The 17513-nt window shown below is 40.3% G+C and overlaps 1 protein-coding gene and 1 pseudogene across 1 annotated transcript; one reads left to right on the forward strand and one right to left on the reverse strand.

Annotated features, from left to right (window-relative positions):
- The first annotated feature begins 13207 nt into the window (after positions 1–13207).
- LOC113298426 lies at positions 13208–14650 on the forward strand. Its single transcript, XM_026547168.1, has 5 exons — positions 13208–13497; positions 13689–13847; positions 14000–14089; positions 14231–14350; positions 14462–14650. Exons 1-5 carry the CDS (start codon positions 13324–13326, stop codon positions 14510–14512), a joined length of 594 nt encoding a protein of 197 aa, XP_026402953.1. The 5' UTR covers positions 13208–13323; the 3' UTR covers positions 14513–14650.
- Positions 14651–14658: 8 nt separating this feature from the next.
- Positions 14659–16608, reverse strand: LOC113298425 (annotated as a pseudogene).
- Between the last annotated feature and the right edge of the window lie 905 nt (positions 16609–17513).

The following is a 17513-nucleotide window of genomic DNA, read 5'->3' on the forward strand; positions in this document are numbered from 1 at the left end:
TTGCAGAGCGACGACACATTAAATGCAGGGTTTTACAAATTTAGCCCTGAACTAAAAACCACCATCAACATTAAGTCCCCTGCTTAGCATGTAACAGTGGAATTGTTGCGGGGTAAGCATGAGATGCTGACAGAGAAGAGTAAAATCGAAAGGGCAATACATGAAGAGATTGCCAGGAAAATTCGACTAACCTTTGGCAGGAGGCACGAGTAGTCTATGATCCTTGTGCTGGCGGCTTGGCGTATTTCCGGCTTGGCCACAGGGTGTTGGCATTGGTTTTGCCGTAGAGCATTGCTTCCCGGAACATTGGCGCCAATTTGGGCCATGGGGCTGATGCTGACGCTGCAACTTCGGCCACGGACCATTGATGCTGGCTCTGCGACTTTGGCAGCGGAGCGGTGATGATGGCGCTGCAACTTCAGCCATGGAGCGGTAATGACGGCGCTGCAACTTCAACCACGGAGCGGTAATGATGGCGCTTCTACTTCAACCACGGAGCGGCAATGATGGCGCTGTGGAGCGTTACAAGTCTGAGTGGCCGGTGATCTTGGCACACTGCTAGTTAGGTCGTGGAGCGGCGATCTTCATGCGCTGCTTGTTCGGCTATGGAGCATGAGTGTGGTGCGCCCAGTCATCTATTCCCGTTCATGGAGCAAGAAGGAATCCTTCTTCTGTTCAAACTCTAGAAACTTCGTTCGTATGAAAAGGGGTATCGACCCTCTTCTGTTTTTGTTGCTCGTCCGACTCCGTGCTTTCGACTGCAGCGTATGGATCCTCTTCATCATTTTCTAGCGGTGGTAGAGCGATCATTAACGACAACAAAACAATCTCCAATAGTTATAATCACCAGCAAGGCGATCCAGGAGAACTCAAGGTAGGTGTTCTCTCCTATTTTGCGCATGTAGCCACCCAACAGTACCATCGATCTTCTCCAGAGTGTGTAATAATGTTTTGACTCCAGAAGAATGAGTATCTAACCTCTCCAGTGGATTTCAAAATTTACCAAACTCCATTGTACTCTTGGGATAAATGGATGAAATATATGCTCGACAATGATCATGTCAGGGCTAATCTTGGAGATTCTGGTTGCGTTATTGGTTAATCCTTGACTTTAGGTTATTTAGTGCCTGGACTTTCTGATTGCGATGATGATCTGCTGTGAATGTTTGTATTTTCGAAATCTTCCGGAGCCATTGGGTGAAATATATGAGTTGAGAGGCGTTCTGTTGCCGATGTGTTGCTATCAAGTCTTCAAGGACTTCGTTCCAAGCGACATCCTTTGAACTATCTTCTGAATCTTGGACTATTGTATGGAATGGGATGCGATGAGCAGTCCCCAGTTATACTTATGTTAGATCCGATGGTGTGGCCAGATATGTAAATGTATCTCTGTGGCGTGCTTTTGGAGTCTTTGATGCACGTGTACGGCTTCATGTTGAGAAATTCATGTGGCTCGTAAAGCTTCGACATTGATGATGTTGAAATCAGAAATAACCTAGCTGAGGGAAGTGAAGGCATCCCATGCTGGTAGTCCCCATGTGTAATTATCCTGAGCCTGTTTTCTCGCGGAAGATGTGCTTCTACTGCATTCACTGGTTAGGTGGTGACTGCGTTTAAACTTCTAAAACTGAAGGAGGCTTCAGTCCCCAAGTGTAGCCTACTTTAATTGCATCGCCTTGAATCCACGCCTATGGGATTTGATACAAGCTTATTATACTCTCCTGGATGTGATGTTGGGATGCTTGGAACATCACATGGACGAAACATTCTGGATAACGAAAAGGTAGAAGTAAGAGAGTTATGTTGTTAATCGTGTCTCCCTTTGTCTTTTCAAGAAAAATGTTTCAACCGCATCTATGGAGTTATCTCATGAATGCTTGATTGTTGTCGGGGATGGACCGCGATGAGCAGTCCCCAGTCGCACCTCTCTTCGGTCACTGAAGTTGTAATCTCTGAGTAGGCTTGGGATCCATCGTGGGCCTCGTAAAGTGTTGCAGGCGCCTTCTATATGGAGAGGATGATATCCTTACGTTACACCTTTGAAGAGTAAATGACCTTGTCGTGGCTATGACTTTTGGGTTGAGCGTGTCTCTGAGCTTTGACAGTGAAGAGATTCCGTGTAAAGCCTCAGTCCCCAAGTTTGGTTTACATGTTTCTATGTTGTATGGCCGTGAGTTGACCATGATAAAAATATCATCTTGCATCCGTACTGGTGACTCTGTTACTTCTTCCATGTGAAACTAAAATATGGAGAAGTATGGATTACCTTTATAGTGGTTGTTGCTATGGTAAAGCTCTGGCTGGTATCAACAAACGAACATCAACAGTTCTTGGCAGAAGAAGAGACTACATTATCGTGGGAACCAAAATAGGTTGGCTGGAATTGCATGGGCGTCCATGGATGCAAAGGGATTGGCTGGATGCGTAGGCGAGTAAACTATCCACGACCACGAGCTTTGGCGATATGGATCAAAAATTGGCCACAACTACGAACCTAAGTTGGTTATGATCACGATCCTTGACAGGGAGGAGTGGCGACTTCTGGAGAGAACGTTGAAGCAGCTTCTGGAGAGAAACGTTGAAGCGGAGCGGCTTCTGGAGCGGAACGTTGAAGCGGCCCCTGGATCGAAACGTTAAAGCGGAGCGGCTTCTGGAGCGAAATTTTGAAGAGGTTCCTTCTGAGTTGTGGCCATGTCCGTCTGAGTTTTGGCAAGAACTTCCTGTCTCTCCATTAAATCGGTAATGGTAATGAGAAGGTTGATTTCCTCTGGCTCCTCCAGTCTCTCGTCCTGACAAAGAAGTGGTGGCAGCCCTGGTGATGATTGGAGGCGTCATGCTCGAAAAAATATTAGGAGTAGCGGCGGCTCTGGCTCTGGTACTAAGAGGCGTCACGTCATAGGGGATGCTTCCGGTACTGCTGGTGTTGGTGGTAGAGGATGTAACGCCATGGGACGTGTTGACTGCGCTTGCGGATGGTACATTGGTGTTGGTCATTCCTTTTTTGCTCTCGCCCGATACGATCACATACTCTATTCGCTTAGGTGTTTCTCCATAAAACTGAATTTTCAGGTTGCAAATCATAGTTTATTGTGTGACGCAATCCTGGCCGCGAGAAGTCCCTCAGTCATCCTTTATTGTCTCTGTAACATCTCTATGTCGATCCGCGACAAGGCGGAGAACCTCCAGTCCCCAGGCGTAATTTTTCTGAATCAATCTTTTCCTGGACAATGCGCTTCAGAGCGTTGCATTCGTTGGTAGGATGATGAATAAACCTGTGATAGTGGAAATATCTTGAATCTAGCATCTTCTGATCAGTTGGTGGACGCCCTACCGGGGGTAGTTGAACTACTCCCTTTCGTACCCAAATTTCCAGTAACTCTATAACTCTTCTGATAGGCAGCGGGAAGCGTGGATATTTTGAGTCTCTCTTCTCCCACATAAGTAGTTGTTGTGGCGGAAATTCTTGCAGGCTTTGGCATGAAGCTCTCTTTGAGGGCGGAACTGACGCTTGAGCGATCATTGATTCATGAGCGGACCATTTACTTCTACCGTATTGCTGAAAGGTAATTTCTCTTGAGGGGCCTGCGTCAGCGACGGCGACACGTGGTGTCTGAGCTGGATATTGTTCATTGGCGCAGATTTCATTTCCATAAGCGTCTTGGTAGATTTCCCCCTCTTCAGGTGCTTCTCTTTTCAGCAAAGCAGTCGTGGTTGCAGAGTGTTGGACAACTCTTTGAATTTCTACGAGGGTTTGGAGATAAATTTTTTCCAGCAAGGCTTCATAGGCAGGCTCTTTTCCTTTGTCTTGCAGATGTTGTGCCGCACTAGGAAAGTATCCTCCCCGGTCTTGTGAAATTGTCTTGGCTCTCTATGTTGGCAGAATCCAATTGGCCACTCTTCTGCTGCTCCTTTATGATGTGACTACGTGCTTCGTCAGCATCCTCATTGGTAGAGGCGCATGCTTTAGCCAAATATTTAACATACTTCGTATTACTCTTGAAATTGGCGGGATCCTCCGGATAAGCCTTTGCTGATTATTTCCACAATCGGCTTATTATACTCTTCAGGATACGAAGCGTCTCGTTTTGCCGCCTGATAATATCGACTTGTCTGGCAACCATATCCTCTAGCTTTTTTGTCATGTCTTCCATGGTAGTTGGCTTCCATCTATTCATTGCTTCTGCAAGGTTCGAATGACCCATATACATATGGAAAGAATCTTTGACTGAAATGGGTTTCAATTAACGATTGAATTGGGTCTAAGACCAATTGGGATGGAAATGAAATTGAGAATTGAATTTGCAACCGAGATATTTAATCTTCCACTGTGGTCGCCAATTGTTTGTGTGTAAAAACTTTTTCTGCTGGTTTTGGTTAATTTGGGTGTGTGGATGATAAACGAACCTAAACCTTAAACAAATGCACTGCACGAGAGTACTTTAGATTCGAGAGATCAATCTGTACAATCCTTGCCTAAACAAAGAAATGGTCATTCCAGTCCTGGTTTGGTCACAAAGTGAAGGAGAAGGTGGTCTTAGGGAGGGAAGCGAAGAAGGTGTTGAGACCAGAATGGTTAATTCTGAAGGTGTGGCTATTTTATGACTTGTATCAGAATTTGGAACTGGCTTGCGGAATGTAAGCTATCAGTTCTTTGGTGTTTTCTGGATACTGTGTTGTTGTTAACCAAAACTCTCGTCGTTTGGTTGAAATAGGTAGAACCTATTTATACAAGTCATATTGAACGCACCCTGATCTCGTAGAAAGTGGGAATCATTGAGTGATGGAAAAGTGGGGTCGTGTGTAAATGGCAGAAAACCACGTTCCCACTATGAAGGAGACGGGTTAGTTTACACCCACTACTTCTTGCCACCACTAACTGCCCTGCTTTCTGACACTTTCTTATAATGGGCGTGTTGCACGCCGCACGCTTTAAACCACCAGACCAATACCCCTGATGAGCATCCTCCCGTTTGTGACATGTTTGATGTCTCGAGTGTTTTCATGGAAAACATGTAGCAGGTTTCTATGTGTGGCAAGTCAAAGTCCGGAGACTTGCCACGAGAGAATAGCACGTGATGCTATTTGGCTTGTCTTAGTTGGTCGCCCAAAACTTGCCACGGGCCTGTTAGGGATGGCAATTGGGCGGGGACCTTGAATCCCATCCCCTACCCCGTTCAAAAAACCAAAACCCATACCCTACCCGTTCCCCATAAGAATGGGGCGGGGACGGGTATGGGGAATCCTCGTAGGAGATGGGTTTCCCTTGGGTTAGCATAACATTCCAATAAATATTTAAAATTTTGTAAATAATAATAATTTAAAAATAATTATAATGGTTCAAACCATAATAATAACCTAAGCAGTGTATTTTAAAATTTTAAGTTTATAATAACCAACTAAAACTGAAAAATAAAGGAAACAATTGATCCACAATTAAGTATTATGGTTCCTTTTACTTCTTAGTTCTTCATTATTAACCATCTTCCTCCATGTTAACCATCTCATCATGATCTTCTTCGTTATCTTCCAAAAAAGTTCCTCGTTCAGATATAATAGGTTATGGTATGGGGCGGGTATGGGGTGGGGACCTTGAATCCCGTCCCCACCCCATCCCCGCATCACTACTTTCGGGGGTTCCCCGTACCTCGTCCCGTTCCCCGTTTATACGGGTAAAACCCTAACCCATAGGGGCGGATCCCCACGGGGATGGGTTTGGGTGTGGCAAATTGCCATCCCTAAGGCCTGTCAATTCTACGGGGAATTTGGACGGCTGAGATCGTAACTCATGAGAAAGGGTGGCCATTGATTATGACCACATTCTGTTCTCGCCTGATGGTAGCACAGTGGCGTCATTGGCACATGCCAATGGTGTACTGGCATGTAGCGGCATGCCAGTGGCATAGTGGTGCCTGGCGTAACCATGACAGTTATTTTGGCATATTGGTGTTAGACCCAAATATGGCTCTATCAACATTGGTTCTAGTTGCCACATCAATCCCAATTCTCTGGGTAGCATGATTTGGCTTGGTTGGCGCAGCAACTTCGCCTAAATTAGGGTTTGGCATGCCGAAACCCTAATTAGTGTGTGTGGCATGCGGCCGCGGCATGGTGACGCTTTTTGTGAAAACGGCGCCATAGTCATGCCAAAGGAACTATAGTAAGGCCATAATGTGGAAACGACCACAGGAGCAAGAGTTGCTATGAGTGGCTATGATATGGCGCCATTCCTGGGGTTTCCTGGGTCCCGTATGGCTCGTGGCATGTTGTGGGGCCCAAAGTGGCGTGATTTGAGCCACAACTAGAAATTAGGGTTTTGGTTAATGCGCCTAAAGCAAAGTCGTGCTTCTGACTAGAAAACCCTAATTTAAGCACATCATGGCGTTGGCCACGAACATGAGGTAGGTTAGCACGTATGGCGCTATTTACGACACGTTGGCACGATCGGCATGTTATTGTGGAAAAGTGGCACGTTTGGCATGTTTGGCATGCTACTGCGTAAAAGTGGCACGTTTGGCATGTTTGGCATGCCAATTAGCGTATTGGCGCGGCTTTTGGAAAACCAATTTGGCATTGTGACATTCTGGCGCAACTTTGCCTCTTTTGATATTGTGGCAGGTTTAGAGCGACCTGATTGGTCGAAAAAAGAGGGGTCAGCCAAGAATAGGCGTGGCCACACTTCTGGTGTGCGTGTGGCGGATTTAAAGCGACCTGATTGGTCGATGGGAAATAGGGCCGGCAAGTATGGGCCCAGCCACAACTCATGTGTGTGTGGCGGGTTTAAGGTGACCTGATTGGTCGATAGGAAATAGGGGATGGTTCGAGCAGCATGGGGTGTGGCCACTTGCAAGTGTCTTCGGCTGGCCTATGACATGGCCACACCTTCCTTTGTTGCTGCTCCTATTCCACAGCTCCTCTTATTCCTTGTTTTCTGATTTTAGGTAGGATTTTGCACCTACTAATCCATGGCGGATTAATTACCTAGTCCGCCTAGGCTTAATTTCGACAGGCAAGGTCTAATATACCGCGCAGAGCGCAAAACCCTAATTTTTGCAAATTAGTTAGGGTAATATCTGAATCTTGTGAATTATTACAAAATTGATTGAATTCTATGTGTTGACACAGAGTTCTTTAAGTTCATTGCCAGAGAGCAGTATGCTTTCCGATTAAATACTTTATGCAAGGACCTTAACCTTGATACTTGGAAATTCGTGTTACTCTGCTGCCAGTGAACACAAACTGTCATGCCATATCAACATTAAGGGTTCATCCGGGGAACATAGCACGGAAAGCATTCAAAGAAACTTTATATTAACTGAGTAATACAGGCAAGGTGCCCAAATTTACAGAATATCTGGGATTTTTGCTACATGCACCATTATGGATAAATTTCATGTGAGTATATTGAGTTGCTCAATAAATGCACCAGTGAAGAGGTTGAACACTCGTCACTTTTACATGGCTATGTTTCTTTGCAGAGTGATGGCACATTAAATGTAGGGTTTTACAAATTTATCCCTGAACTAAAAACCACCATCAACAATATTCTAAACTCTCATTTCAATCATTGAAACATTCTTAAAGGATGTTATATAGTTGTTGTTCACAAACCATTTTTGTCAAAGCGATTTTCAAGTAATTGAAACTTAGTATGACTTTCGTCACTAGTAAACATGAACTTGGCCAAAGCTGTTAGAGCACTGCTCGGTCGTACTCGCATGCGTTGCTATCTCAAGCATGTTTGTCAATGTTAGTGATCAAAACTATAAGTCTTGATTTCTAGTCTACTATTAGCTAAGTCTCGGACTAGGATAGAAAGTGTAGTTGAGCTAAAGACTCCATGGTGATCATCATACAAAGACGAAGAACTACTCAAGGAACTGGTGGAACTTCAGCGACTAAAAGGTATGTGGAGACTTGAACTTATCTATCACTCAAAAGTCTATCTACTTTATCTCCTATCTTGAGACAAAAGTCGTTTTGCTATATAGACTTTGATTATACACATTTGATATTTCGAGCGGAGTTTATCTCGCTTATCTATTTCTCGAAATATGTGTTGGTAAGATTTCGCTTTAGCCAAGTTCATCTTTACTAGTGACTAAAGTCATGTTAAGTTTCAATCACTTGAAAATGGCTTTGACGAAGAATGGTTTGTGAACAACAACTATATAACGTCCTCTAAGAATGTTTCAATGATTGAAATGAGAGTTTAGATTATATAACCATTGTTGGATATAAGCATTGTGTGATAACTCATACATGTATAAGTCCTTATTTATTGAACCAAAGTATGCGTACTTTGTTGATCTGGAAAACCGGAACAGAGTCCGCGAACCCAGTCCTCGTACCGTCGGAGGTTCTCTTCCCGAGAAAATCTGCTGGAGTTTGTGAACTATTTACAAACTTATTCCGGGTACTTAAGTCCGCGTATCAGTCCGGGTACTTAAGTTGGTTATTTTCTAAAAACGATTATTCGTGAACTTAAACTTATATAAACTAAGGAATGCAAGTTTGCAAACCGTGGCTATAAAGTTCATGAATCGATTCGAGTGAATCAAATTGTTTTTGTTTCAATTGTGTCTATCATAAAGATCTAAGCAATTGAACAACTCTCTAACTAGTTCATTTGAGTCATTTGAACTAGTTGTGGTAAAGAAGAATATGGTTGATATGAAAGTGCTCATATGGCTAACCATTTGGTTAACTACTGTTGAACCAACTAGATGTGCATGTTTGGGTACGGTTACACAAACCTAGATTAACGTGCATTTCATTTGTGTGTAACAAGCTAATTTTCGATCTAACAGTTGAAAGATATTAGATTGAATCTAATCAGGTTTTCATTTAACGGTGAATATTGATTTACTAAGCTAACATTGATTGCAAACCCTGATTAAAAAGATTATATAAGGGAGAACTCTAGCAACTGGGAAACCTAATCCCCACACCTCATGTGTGATACCAGTTGTATTAGATAGAGTCGATTCTCCTTTAACCTTAGGTTTCTACCGAGACCCTATAGGTTAACGACTTGAAGACTTCATTGGGATTGGGAAGCCAGACCGATACTACTTTCTCGTAGTTGTGTGATCTGATCTTGTTGTTTCTATCGTACTGAGTACAATCGTAAGGATTGACTTGAGATTGATTTCTTCGATAGGCAAGATATAAAAGTAGTCACAAACATCTTCGTCTCATCTTTTGTGATTCCATAATATCTAGTTTCGCCATCATACGATTTATATTATTGTGAGGTGATTGATAATACTAAGATGTTCTTCGGGAATATAAGTCTGGTTTATAAATTGGTTCATGTGCACCTTGATTTATCAAAAGACGGAACAAAAACTCGTAGGTATTTCTGTGGGAGACAGATTTATCTATTACCGTAGACTTTTCTGTGTGATACAGATTTGTTTATTAAAGTCTTCGACTTTGGGTAGTAGCAACTCTTAGTTGTGGGTGAGATCAGCTAAGGGAATCAAGTGCGTAGTATTCTGCTGGGATCAGAGACGTAGGAGCGCAACTGTACCTTGAATCAGTGTGTGATTGATTGGGGTTCAACTACAGTCCAGACCGAATTTAGTATGTAGTAGGCTAGTGTCTGTAGCGGCTTAATACAATGTGTGTTCAATCTGGACTAGGTCCCGAGGTTTTTCTGCATTTGCGGTTTCCTCGTTAACAAAACTTCTGGTGTCTGTGTATTTCTTTTCCGCATTATATTTTGTTATATAATTGAAATATCACAGGTTGTGCGTTAAATCAATCAATTGGGAAATTTAACCTTTGGTTGTTGATTGAAATTGATTGATACTTGAACATTGGTCTTTGGTACGGTTCAAGTGATTTCTCTTGTATTCAATTAGACTCACAGATTTCTATTTGCTTAAGTAAGTATTGAATCGAGAAAGAGAGATATAACTCTTTGATATACTTTTATTAAGATTGAGTCTGATTGCCTAGTTGATTGTCTTAAAAGTATATTGGAGTTAGTCCATACAGATTGCTAATCGAAATATTGGGTGTGGTTGTTAGACCCCCCGCTTTTTCAAAAGTGAAAGCTTACCGACACATATTTCGAGAAATAGATAAGCAAGATAAACTCGGCTCGAAATAGCAAATGTGTATAATCAAAGTCTATATAGCAATACGAATTTTGTCTCAAGATAGGAGATAAAGTAGATATACTTTTGAGTGATAGATAAGTTCAAGTCTCCACATATCTTTTAGTCGATGAAGTTCCACAAGTTCCTTGAGTAGTTCTTAGTCTTTGTATGATGATTTCCATGGAGTCTTGAGCTCAACTACACTTTCTATCCTAGTCCGAGACTTAGCTATAAGTAGATTAGAAATCAAGACTTATAGTTTTGATCACTAACATTGAAAAACATGCTTGAGATAGCAACACATGCGAGTTCGACCGAGTTTATAGTCGTGTTGGTTTGTTTTTGATCAACACATGTTTGTAGTCTCTATAATTTTCTTATTGTTCACTGTTGTTGCATGTGCTATGTCTCCAATATCAAAGAAATACTTGTTGAATAAGATGTTTTCATCTAATTTACTTAGAGTAAACCGTTCTAACAGCTTCTGACCTTTACTTCCTCCAATCCTTTTCATTGCAAGTATACCAGCATACTTCTCCGGTGTAGAGTGTATGAACTTATCTCTAAATTTGAAAGAATAGGGTGTATCACCATCTCGATCAAAGCAATTTAACGTTTTTACAACCCCGTGCTTGTTCGTGGAGATTTTTTTCGGTTTCTTAGCAACATTAATATCATAATCGTCATAATACAACATCACTACCTTACCGTATGACGCTTTTCTAAGATACTTTTCTGCTCTTTGCGATATCCCAATTGGTTTGACTTCCTTAACCAAGTCCAAAATTGCATTGAACGAATGTCTTAACTTTCCTGTACACATCACACAACAAAACAACATGAATCAGTAAGTTGTGTAATTATCAAATGCACTCTTTTAATTTGAAAAACCAAAATCATGTTAAAAAGATTATGTATCTGCCAAGTACACAAACTGAATCATGCTATAATGTGTTGTGTAACTTAATCTTACACATGCTATAAGGTGTAACTTTTAACTTACACATGCATATGAAGGTGTAACTTCAATTTACACACCCCATTTCTGGATGTGTAACTATAAGTTACAGAAGCTAAACACAACCTAAAACTAGATACAAACCACAATACAAGTCAGTGGTGAGATTTTGAATGTGCAACTGATAGTATCAGTGGTGACTGGTGAGATTTTTGAATGTGTAACTTATAGTTACACATGCTCATTTGTATATAGTTACACATGCAAAATTCACAAGCATAACATGAGACCATCACAAGCAAAATCACAAACATATACCCCAATAGTAAATCTTAAGGGAAAATTAGTTGATTGAATCTTAGTACCCGTTATTGCTGGATCTTCTTCAGGGGCTTTCTTCCTTCCTTTCATCTTCATAAGAAAATCAAATTAGTTGATTTTAATTCGCAGTTGAATCAGTCAAACATGTAGACAAACATCTTCAAATTAGAGTTTCTAGGGTTTTGCAACCATAAATCTGATTCTTAGAAGAAGAAAAAATATTGCGTCAATCAAAAGAATCAAAACTAATAGATTCAAAGTAAAACATACATATTGTTTCATCATCAAACTCTTGCCTCTCATCTTCTCAGCGATTTAGAGTTTGGTTTTCTATTTTGAAACGGAATATGAAACTGTTGATTTAAAGATTTTCGATATGTTTCTGTGATTTAGGGTTTAACGGTTCAGCAGATGGTCAATAGTTTTGATTTCGATCTGTGTTTTGCAACTGATTTTAACAATTTTTTTTTGATTTTGTAGTGATTTTTTGATCTGAATATGTTTCCTCTCTCCTGAAAAAGAAATAATGGTTTCTGAACGGGAGAAAGGTAGGTTGGAACACATATATACTTGAGGCTAATTTATCATTTCACTTTTAATTAAAATTATTTTTAATTCAGGGTCTGGTTTTAAAATTCTTTTTACCAGGGGCCTGATATTATGGGCAACCCATTGGTGGGGCCTAACCCTAATTTTCCCATTTTACTATCCCATGGATATAAATTTAAATAAAAATTGGTTTTTTAAAATAAAAATAATAATTGGTCTTTTAAATTGTAAAAAGAAGCAGATGTCACTGTAGTACAGTGGTAAAGTCGTTGGGTGATGATACCTTCGAAACTCGTCAGCGTTGGGGTGGAGGATTTTTTCTCTTTCTTTTCCTAGCTACATGGGCTTGTAGGTAGTAGACCTCTTTGAGGTTTAAATTTTAATATAAGTAGGGCTAAACATGGTTTCGGTTTTCCACTGGAACCGGACTGAACCAGACCGATTAGGAAGAAACCAAACCGAACCATTTACTAATGGATTGGTTATGGTTTAGAAAGTGGAAAACCGATAGTGTTGGTTTTGGTTTGGTTTCACCTCTAAAAACGAACCGAAAACCATTGGAAAACCAATTGATTTTTATACTTAGTTTCCATCGTTGATTTCCAAGTATTAGATTCTACCAACTGATTTAGAGGATAAATAGAGACCCTAAATCCAATATTTCAGTATGATACTCTCCTTCTTTCTCTTTCATTTTCTCTCAGTCGCCTCCCTTCTCCACCCCCAACTATGGCGGCTACTGCTGCTACTCGACTTTCTTCTTCCCGTCTTCCTTTTTTTTTTGTTTGTCAATAACTAAATTAAGATATACTATATATCTTCATTTAATCTCTAGATTTAGAGTAAGCTTTAACTGTTTATGATATTTTTTTTATTTTTTTCTTGTCTGTAAATTGGTGTAAACACCAGATCTGATTTTTGTGTAATATGATTTCATTGATTTGATTGGGGGTTTTACAAAGTGTTTATTGACCGTTGAATTTGATTAGGTTTTTGTTTATTAAACATTTGAACTGTCGGTTTCAGGAAACTGACATAATTATCGATTAACCGAAAACCACTGGGACAAACCGAAACCAACTGGAACCATTTGGAAACCGAACCAATGGTTAATGGATTGGTTTGGTTTAGATTTTTAGAAACCGATAGTATTGGTTTCGGTTTGGTTAGAAACCGAAAAAAAATTGTAAAAAGAACTGAATGTTAGTGACACTCGTCCATATTGATAAAGGCTGCCCGACACACTATCTCCCTCAGCTCAGTTCTTCGCTCCTCTTGGGATAACCTGAACTCAAGACTCGATAGTCTCTGTTTGAAATTAGGTCCAGATAAACTCGGTTTTAAATTTCTTTCATTATTTGGTTTGAATTTCCTTTATTTGTAAGATTAATGGAACATTCACTTTGGGGACATCTGCCATTATTGATGAGATCAAATTCCAAGGAATCAATCGAATACATATTTCAAGCTCTATGGAGAACAAGAAAAACTGGTCTTGATTCAACTGATCGTGATGTTATCAAAGATATGCTCCAACTTGACCATGCAAACGATCTTGATCCAGTAATTACTAAACCCCTCTGTTTCCCCACCTTTTTTATTGGTAGGGTTTATGTTTTGAATTTAGGGTTGTTGCACGTGTCCAACCTTGCTCAGGCTTGCTAATTGTATCAAGAAGTCTGGGTCCGAATCCCACTTGCATCGGGGTTGCTGGGATTTTTTTTCTTTCTAATGCTCAGTTTTTTGTTCTGCAGCTATTGGTATGTTTAAGAATGTTGATAAGAAGATGTATCAATGAAAATGATATTCAAAAGCTGTTTCCTCGTGAAGTTTCACCGGAATTACAAAGATTATTAACGATTCTATTTCAGAAATTTCAAGGAGAGTGGAGAAATGACGAATACAAGGATCAGGTATGCCAAATTTTTTCGAAGAACAGTGCTTGCCATGTTGCAGTTGAGCTTCAATTTGGTGACTTGACAATGTATTTGTTAGGATTTTGGCATTACATTTGTTTAGAAAAAATGAAGCTTATTCAGGTTTTTGTGTGAAAATACTTATCCAGGGAATTTTACCTCGTTTAAAGACAATGACATGGAACATGGCAGATCATGACACAGAATCAACAGATCCTGCTGCAGTTATAAATTTGAAGGTATTTGGTTATACAGTGGTTGTTGCAATACGTTATCCATCGGCTACGTCAGGAATATTTCACAGGTTTAGAGCGTTACTGATAGAATGGTGGTGCAATCTGTTATATTGTTTCTTAACTCATATCTCAAATATACTGCAGCTCCTAGATGATACACAATCTGTATTAGGTGAAACAGAAGTGAAATTCCAAGTGGAAAAAGACACTCTACAAACAATGCTGAAATCCATGTATTGCATAAGAGATCAGTTGTCTAATACGGTAAACATTCAAACACCATCACTTACTTCACTTGTTTGCGTCTGATATATGTAAGACACTCTATTTCACCCGTTTTACGCCATTGTTTTTTCTGTGACATTTCTTTTCCAGGGTGGGGCTTCTAATGGACAAGCTCAAGCTCAAGAAACTAGTATACTATAGTTAGTCAAGATGTTTTTAATTAGAGGTCAGATCCTTAAATTTTCGGTGACAAGTGCTGCTAGAGATTGTAAGTCTGGTTTGTGATGCATTTGGACCATGTATGCGTACAATTTTGTTCAATTTATCTTTAAAAATCTTAGGATACATCGAACTTTATTTTACACATTTTCTGTAGTTACTTTCTTTGTCTTTGTTTAGACTATCTCATCTCTGTGTCGGTGACATGGTTCTGAAGTTTCAGAAGACCAGCTTAAGAACAAAAAGAGAACCAGATCAACTCGTATTTAACATAGAAAGAACACTGAAAATGAAATTCTAGAGGTAAATCAACTCCGTACTGTTGTTGAACATGAATGACAACCACAAAGCAGTTGTACAATCAAAATGACAAGATGCGGGGGTTAGAATGTGCACCAGTCAGCAATCAGGAGGCAGCAACCAGTTAGCAATCAGGAGGCAGCAACCCGTCGCTCGTTTATGTGTTCTTCCCATGATTCACAATTCACATATCTTACTTGTTACCATTTACCAAACTCCATCCTAGTATCTTCTTCACACCTCCATCTTTCATTTCCTCCCTAAGCCTCAACACGTCCGCCCAACTTCCAGCGTCTGCATACATGTTAGACAGAACAGTGTAAACCCCATGATTTTGAGGTTCCATATAGAGCATCTTCTTAACCACTTTCTCTGCAACTTCGATATTTCAGTGGTCCTTGCATGCTCCCAACAAAGCTCCCAAAACAACAATATCAGGTTCACAAAGCATCCCATTAATCAACTCCTCAGCCTCAGCTAATTTCCCTCCTCGGCCGAGAAGATTGACCATGCACCCGTAATGTTCAATTCCGGGTTCAATTCCGTATACCCTCTTCATGGAAAGAAAAATTTCCTTACCAACTTCGAGCAAACCAGCATGGCAACAAGCAGATAAAACCCCTACAAAAGTAACGTAATTCGGAGCGATTTTTGCCTTCTGCATCTCCTGAAACAGTCGAAAAGCTTCTTCAGCATGCCCATGAACAGCTAGCCCACAAATCATGGCATTCCAAGAAGCAGTATTGCGCTCCGCCATCTTGTCAAACAAACTTCGAGCCACAGAAATCTCCCCGTTCTTGGCATACATGTCAACTAAAGCAGTTCCCAGGATCAAACCCACTTCAATTCTCTTCTCTTTTATATAAACATGAACCTGTTTTCCCATCTCCAAAGAACCTGATCGTGCACAGGCAGACAAAACAGAAGACAAAGTCGCAGCATCTGGTTCAACTCCTTGACCAAGCATCTGATCAAACAATGCCAAAGCCTCATTCGAGCAAAAGTTTCGCGCATACCCACTAATAATGGCAGTCCATATTAACAATTTCCATTCAGGTACTTCTTCGAACAACTTTCGAGCAGCACCCATATCGCCACAAATACAATAACAACGAATTAAACCGTTAACGATATACATATCCAACTCCAGCCCAAACTTTACAACATCGGCATGAATCTGTTTGCTGGGATTTAGCGAACAACAATTAATACAGGCCTTTAGAACAAAAGGAAACGTATATTTACCAGGTATAAGACCTAGTTTTCTCATTTTGATATAGAGAATTATAGCTTCGAATGGGTTTGAACTACTAGCTTGTGCTCTAATCATAGTATTGAACATAAAAGAATTAGGTGCACGAGTAGTGTTAAATACTTTTAGCGCGTAATTAAGATCGCCCGAGTCAGAAAGAGCACAAAATGAAATTATTCGACTTGCAGCGTAATCGTCATGAATGCGATCAGAGACGATCATCTGAGCATGGATTTGTTTGAGTTGGTTCATCGAAGTACACTTGTCTGCAAGAAGAGGAAGATGTGGAGGTTTTGGAGCTGACTTCTGGGGATGAAATGATGCAAGAAAGTTGAATGATTGTCTCTTGAAGAGACGTGGTTTTGGCAGGAACATTCCGTCAGCCGAGAACATCATTTCCTTTCGGGTCGGACATATGTTCTGCTCAAAAGTTTACATCAACTCGTCTCATCATCGCAATGTATATGCGCTCTGTGAGACGAAAACTTGAGAAAGCAAATTCCAACGAGTCAGATCTCAAATTAGACGAGTCACAACAAATAATTTCCCGGACTGGGTTTTATTAACTTATACACCGGTTAACAAAACTGATAAGGAGCAACCTACAAAAACATTTAATGAGCTTTTTTTTTCTTTCTTTTTGATAAGAAAGAAATTTCATTACTTGGTGAAACGTTGGTCTCCTGTTAGGAGACTACAGATAGAAGGATTCAAATTTCCATAGCTCTCACAAGCTTGTCTAGTTTCTCTTGATGATCTTGCAATTGCATTAGCAATTTGGTTATCATCACAAAAAAACAAGAAATAAAACTAGAGATTAAATGTTTGATCTTCTTTATTAAGTTCCTATTTTCCCATTGAATGAGTAATGAATGACTGTTGATGGACTAATACTAGCTTTGCATCTCCTTCTATTTGTATTTTCGTTAGTTGCTGCCTTTTAGCCCAGTATAATACCTCACGCACAGCCATGCACTCACCCGCCTCTGCTCCTAATGCTCCATTTCCATAGGTTCCTTTGATTCCGAGACAGGTACCTGTGAAATCCCTCATAACAATGCCAGTTCCAAATTCATTAGTCTGGTGATCAAAAGATGCATCTATGTTGAGTTTAATAAAACCCTCTACAGGTGGCTTCCATCTAGAAATATTAGAGTTACTCGAAGTATGACTCAAAGAGTTATTGACTGAATGCAGATGAGATGCAGGATGATAATGAATTTTATGCACATAGTTAATATGGTTAAGAGATACTCCCTGAAAAACTAAGTCACATCTGTCTTTCCATATGACCCATGCACCTATCATTAAGGAAAACAACCACCTTTCTTCTTCTTCACGCTGAGTAGAAGTGAACCAACTTATCACCCATTTAGAGACAGTGTTACAGTTATCTCTAACTGCATCTATATTAATATCGATGCCTCTACA

The sequence above is a fragment of the Papaver somniferum genome, chromosome 7, assembly GCF_003573695.1.
Source record: "Papaver somniferum cultivar HN1 chromosome 7, ASM357369v1, whole genome shotgun sequence".
In the NCBI taxonomy this organism is placed as follows: domain Eukaryota; kingdom Viridiplantae; phylum Streptophyta; class Magnoliopsida; order Ranunculales; family Papaveraceae; genus Papaver; species Papaver somniferum.

Excerpts from the sequence above, each read along its gene's own strand:
- LOC113298426 (XM_026547168.1), top strand. The coding sequence starts at position 13,324 with ATGGAACATTCACTTTGGGGACATCTGCCATTATTGATGAGATCAAAT. Across the intron at positions 13,848-13,999 it reads ATGACGAATACAAGGATCAG|GGAATTTTACCTCGTTTAAA; the intron begins GTATGCCAAATT and ends ATACTTATCCAG. Across the intron at positions 14,090-14,230 it reads CTGCAGTTATAAATTTGAAG|CTCCTAGATGATACACAATC; the intron begins GTATTTGGTTAT and ends AATATACTGCAG.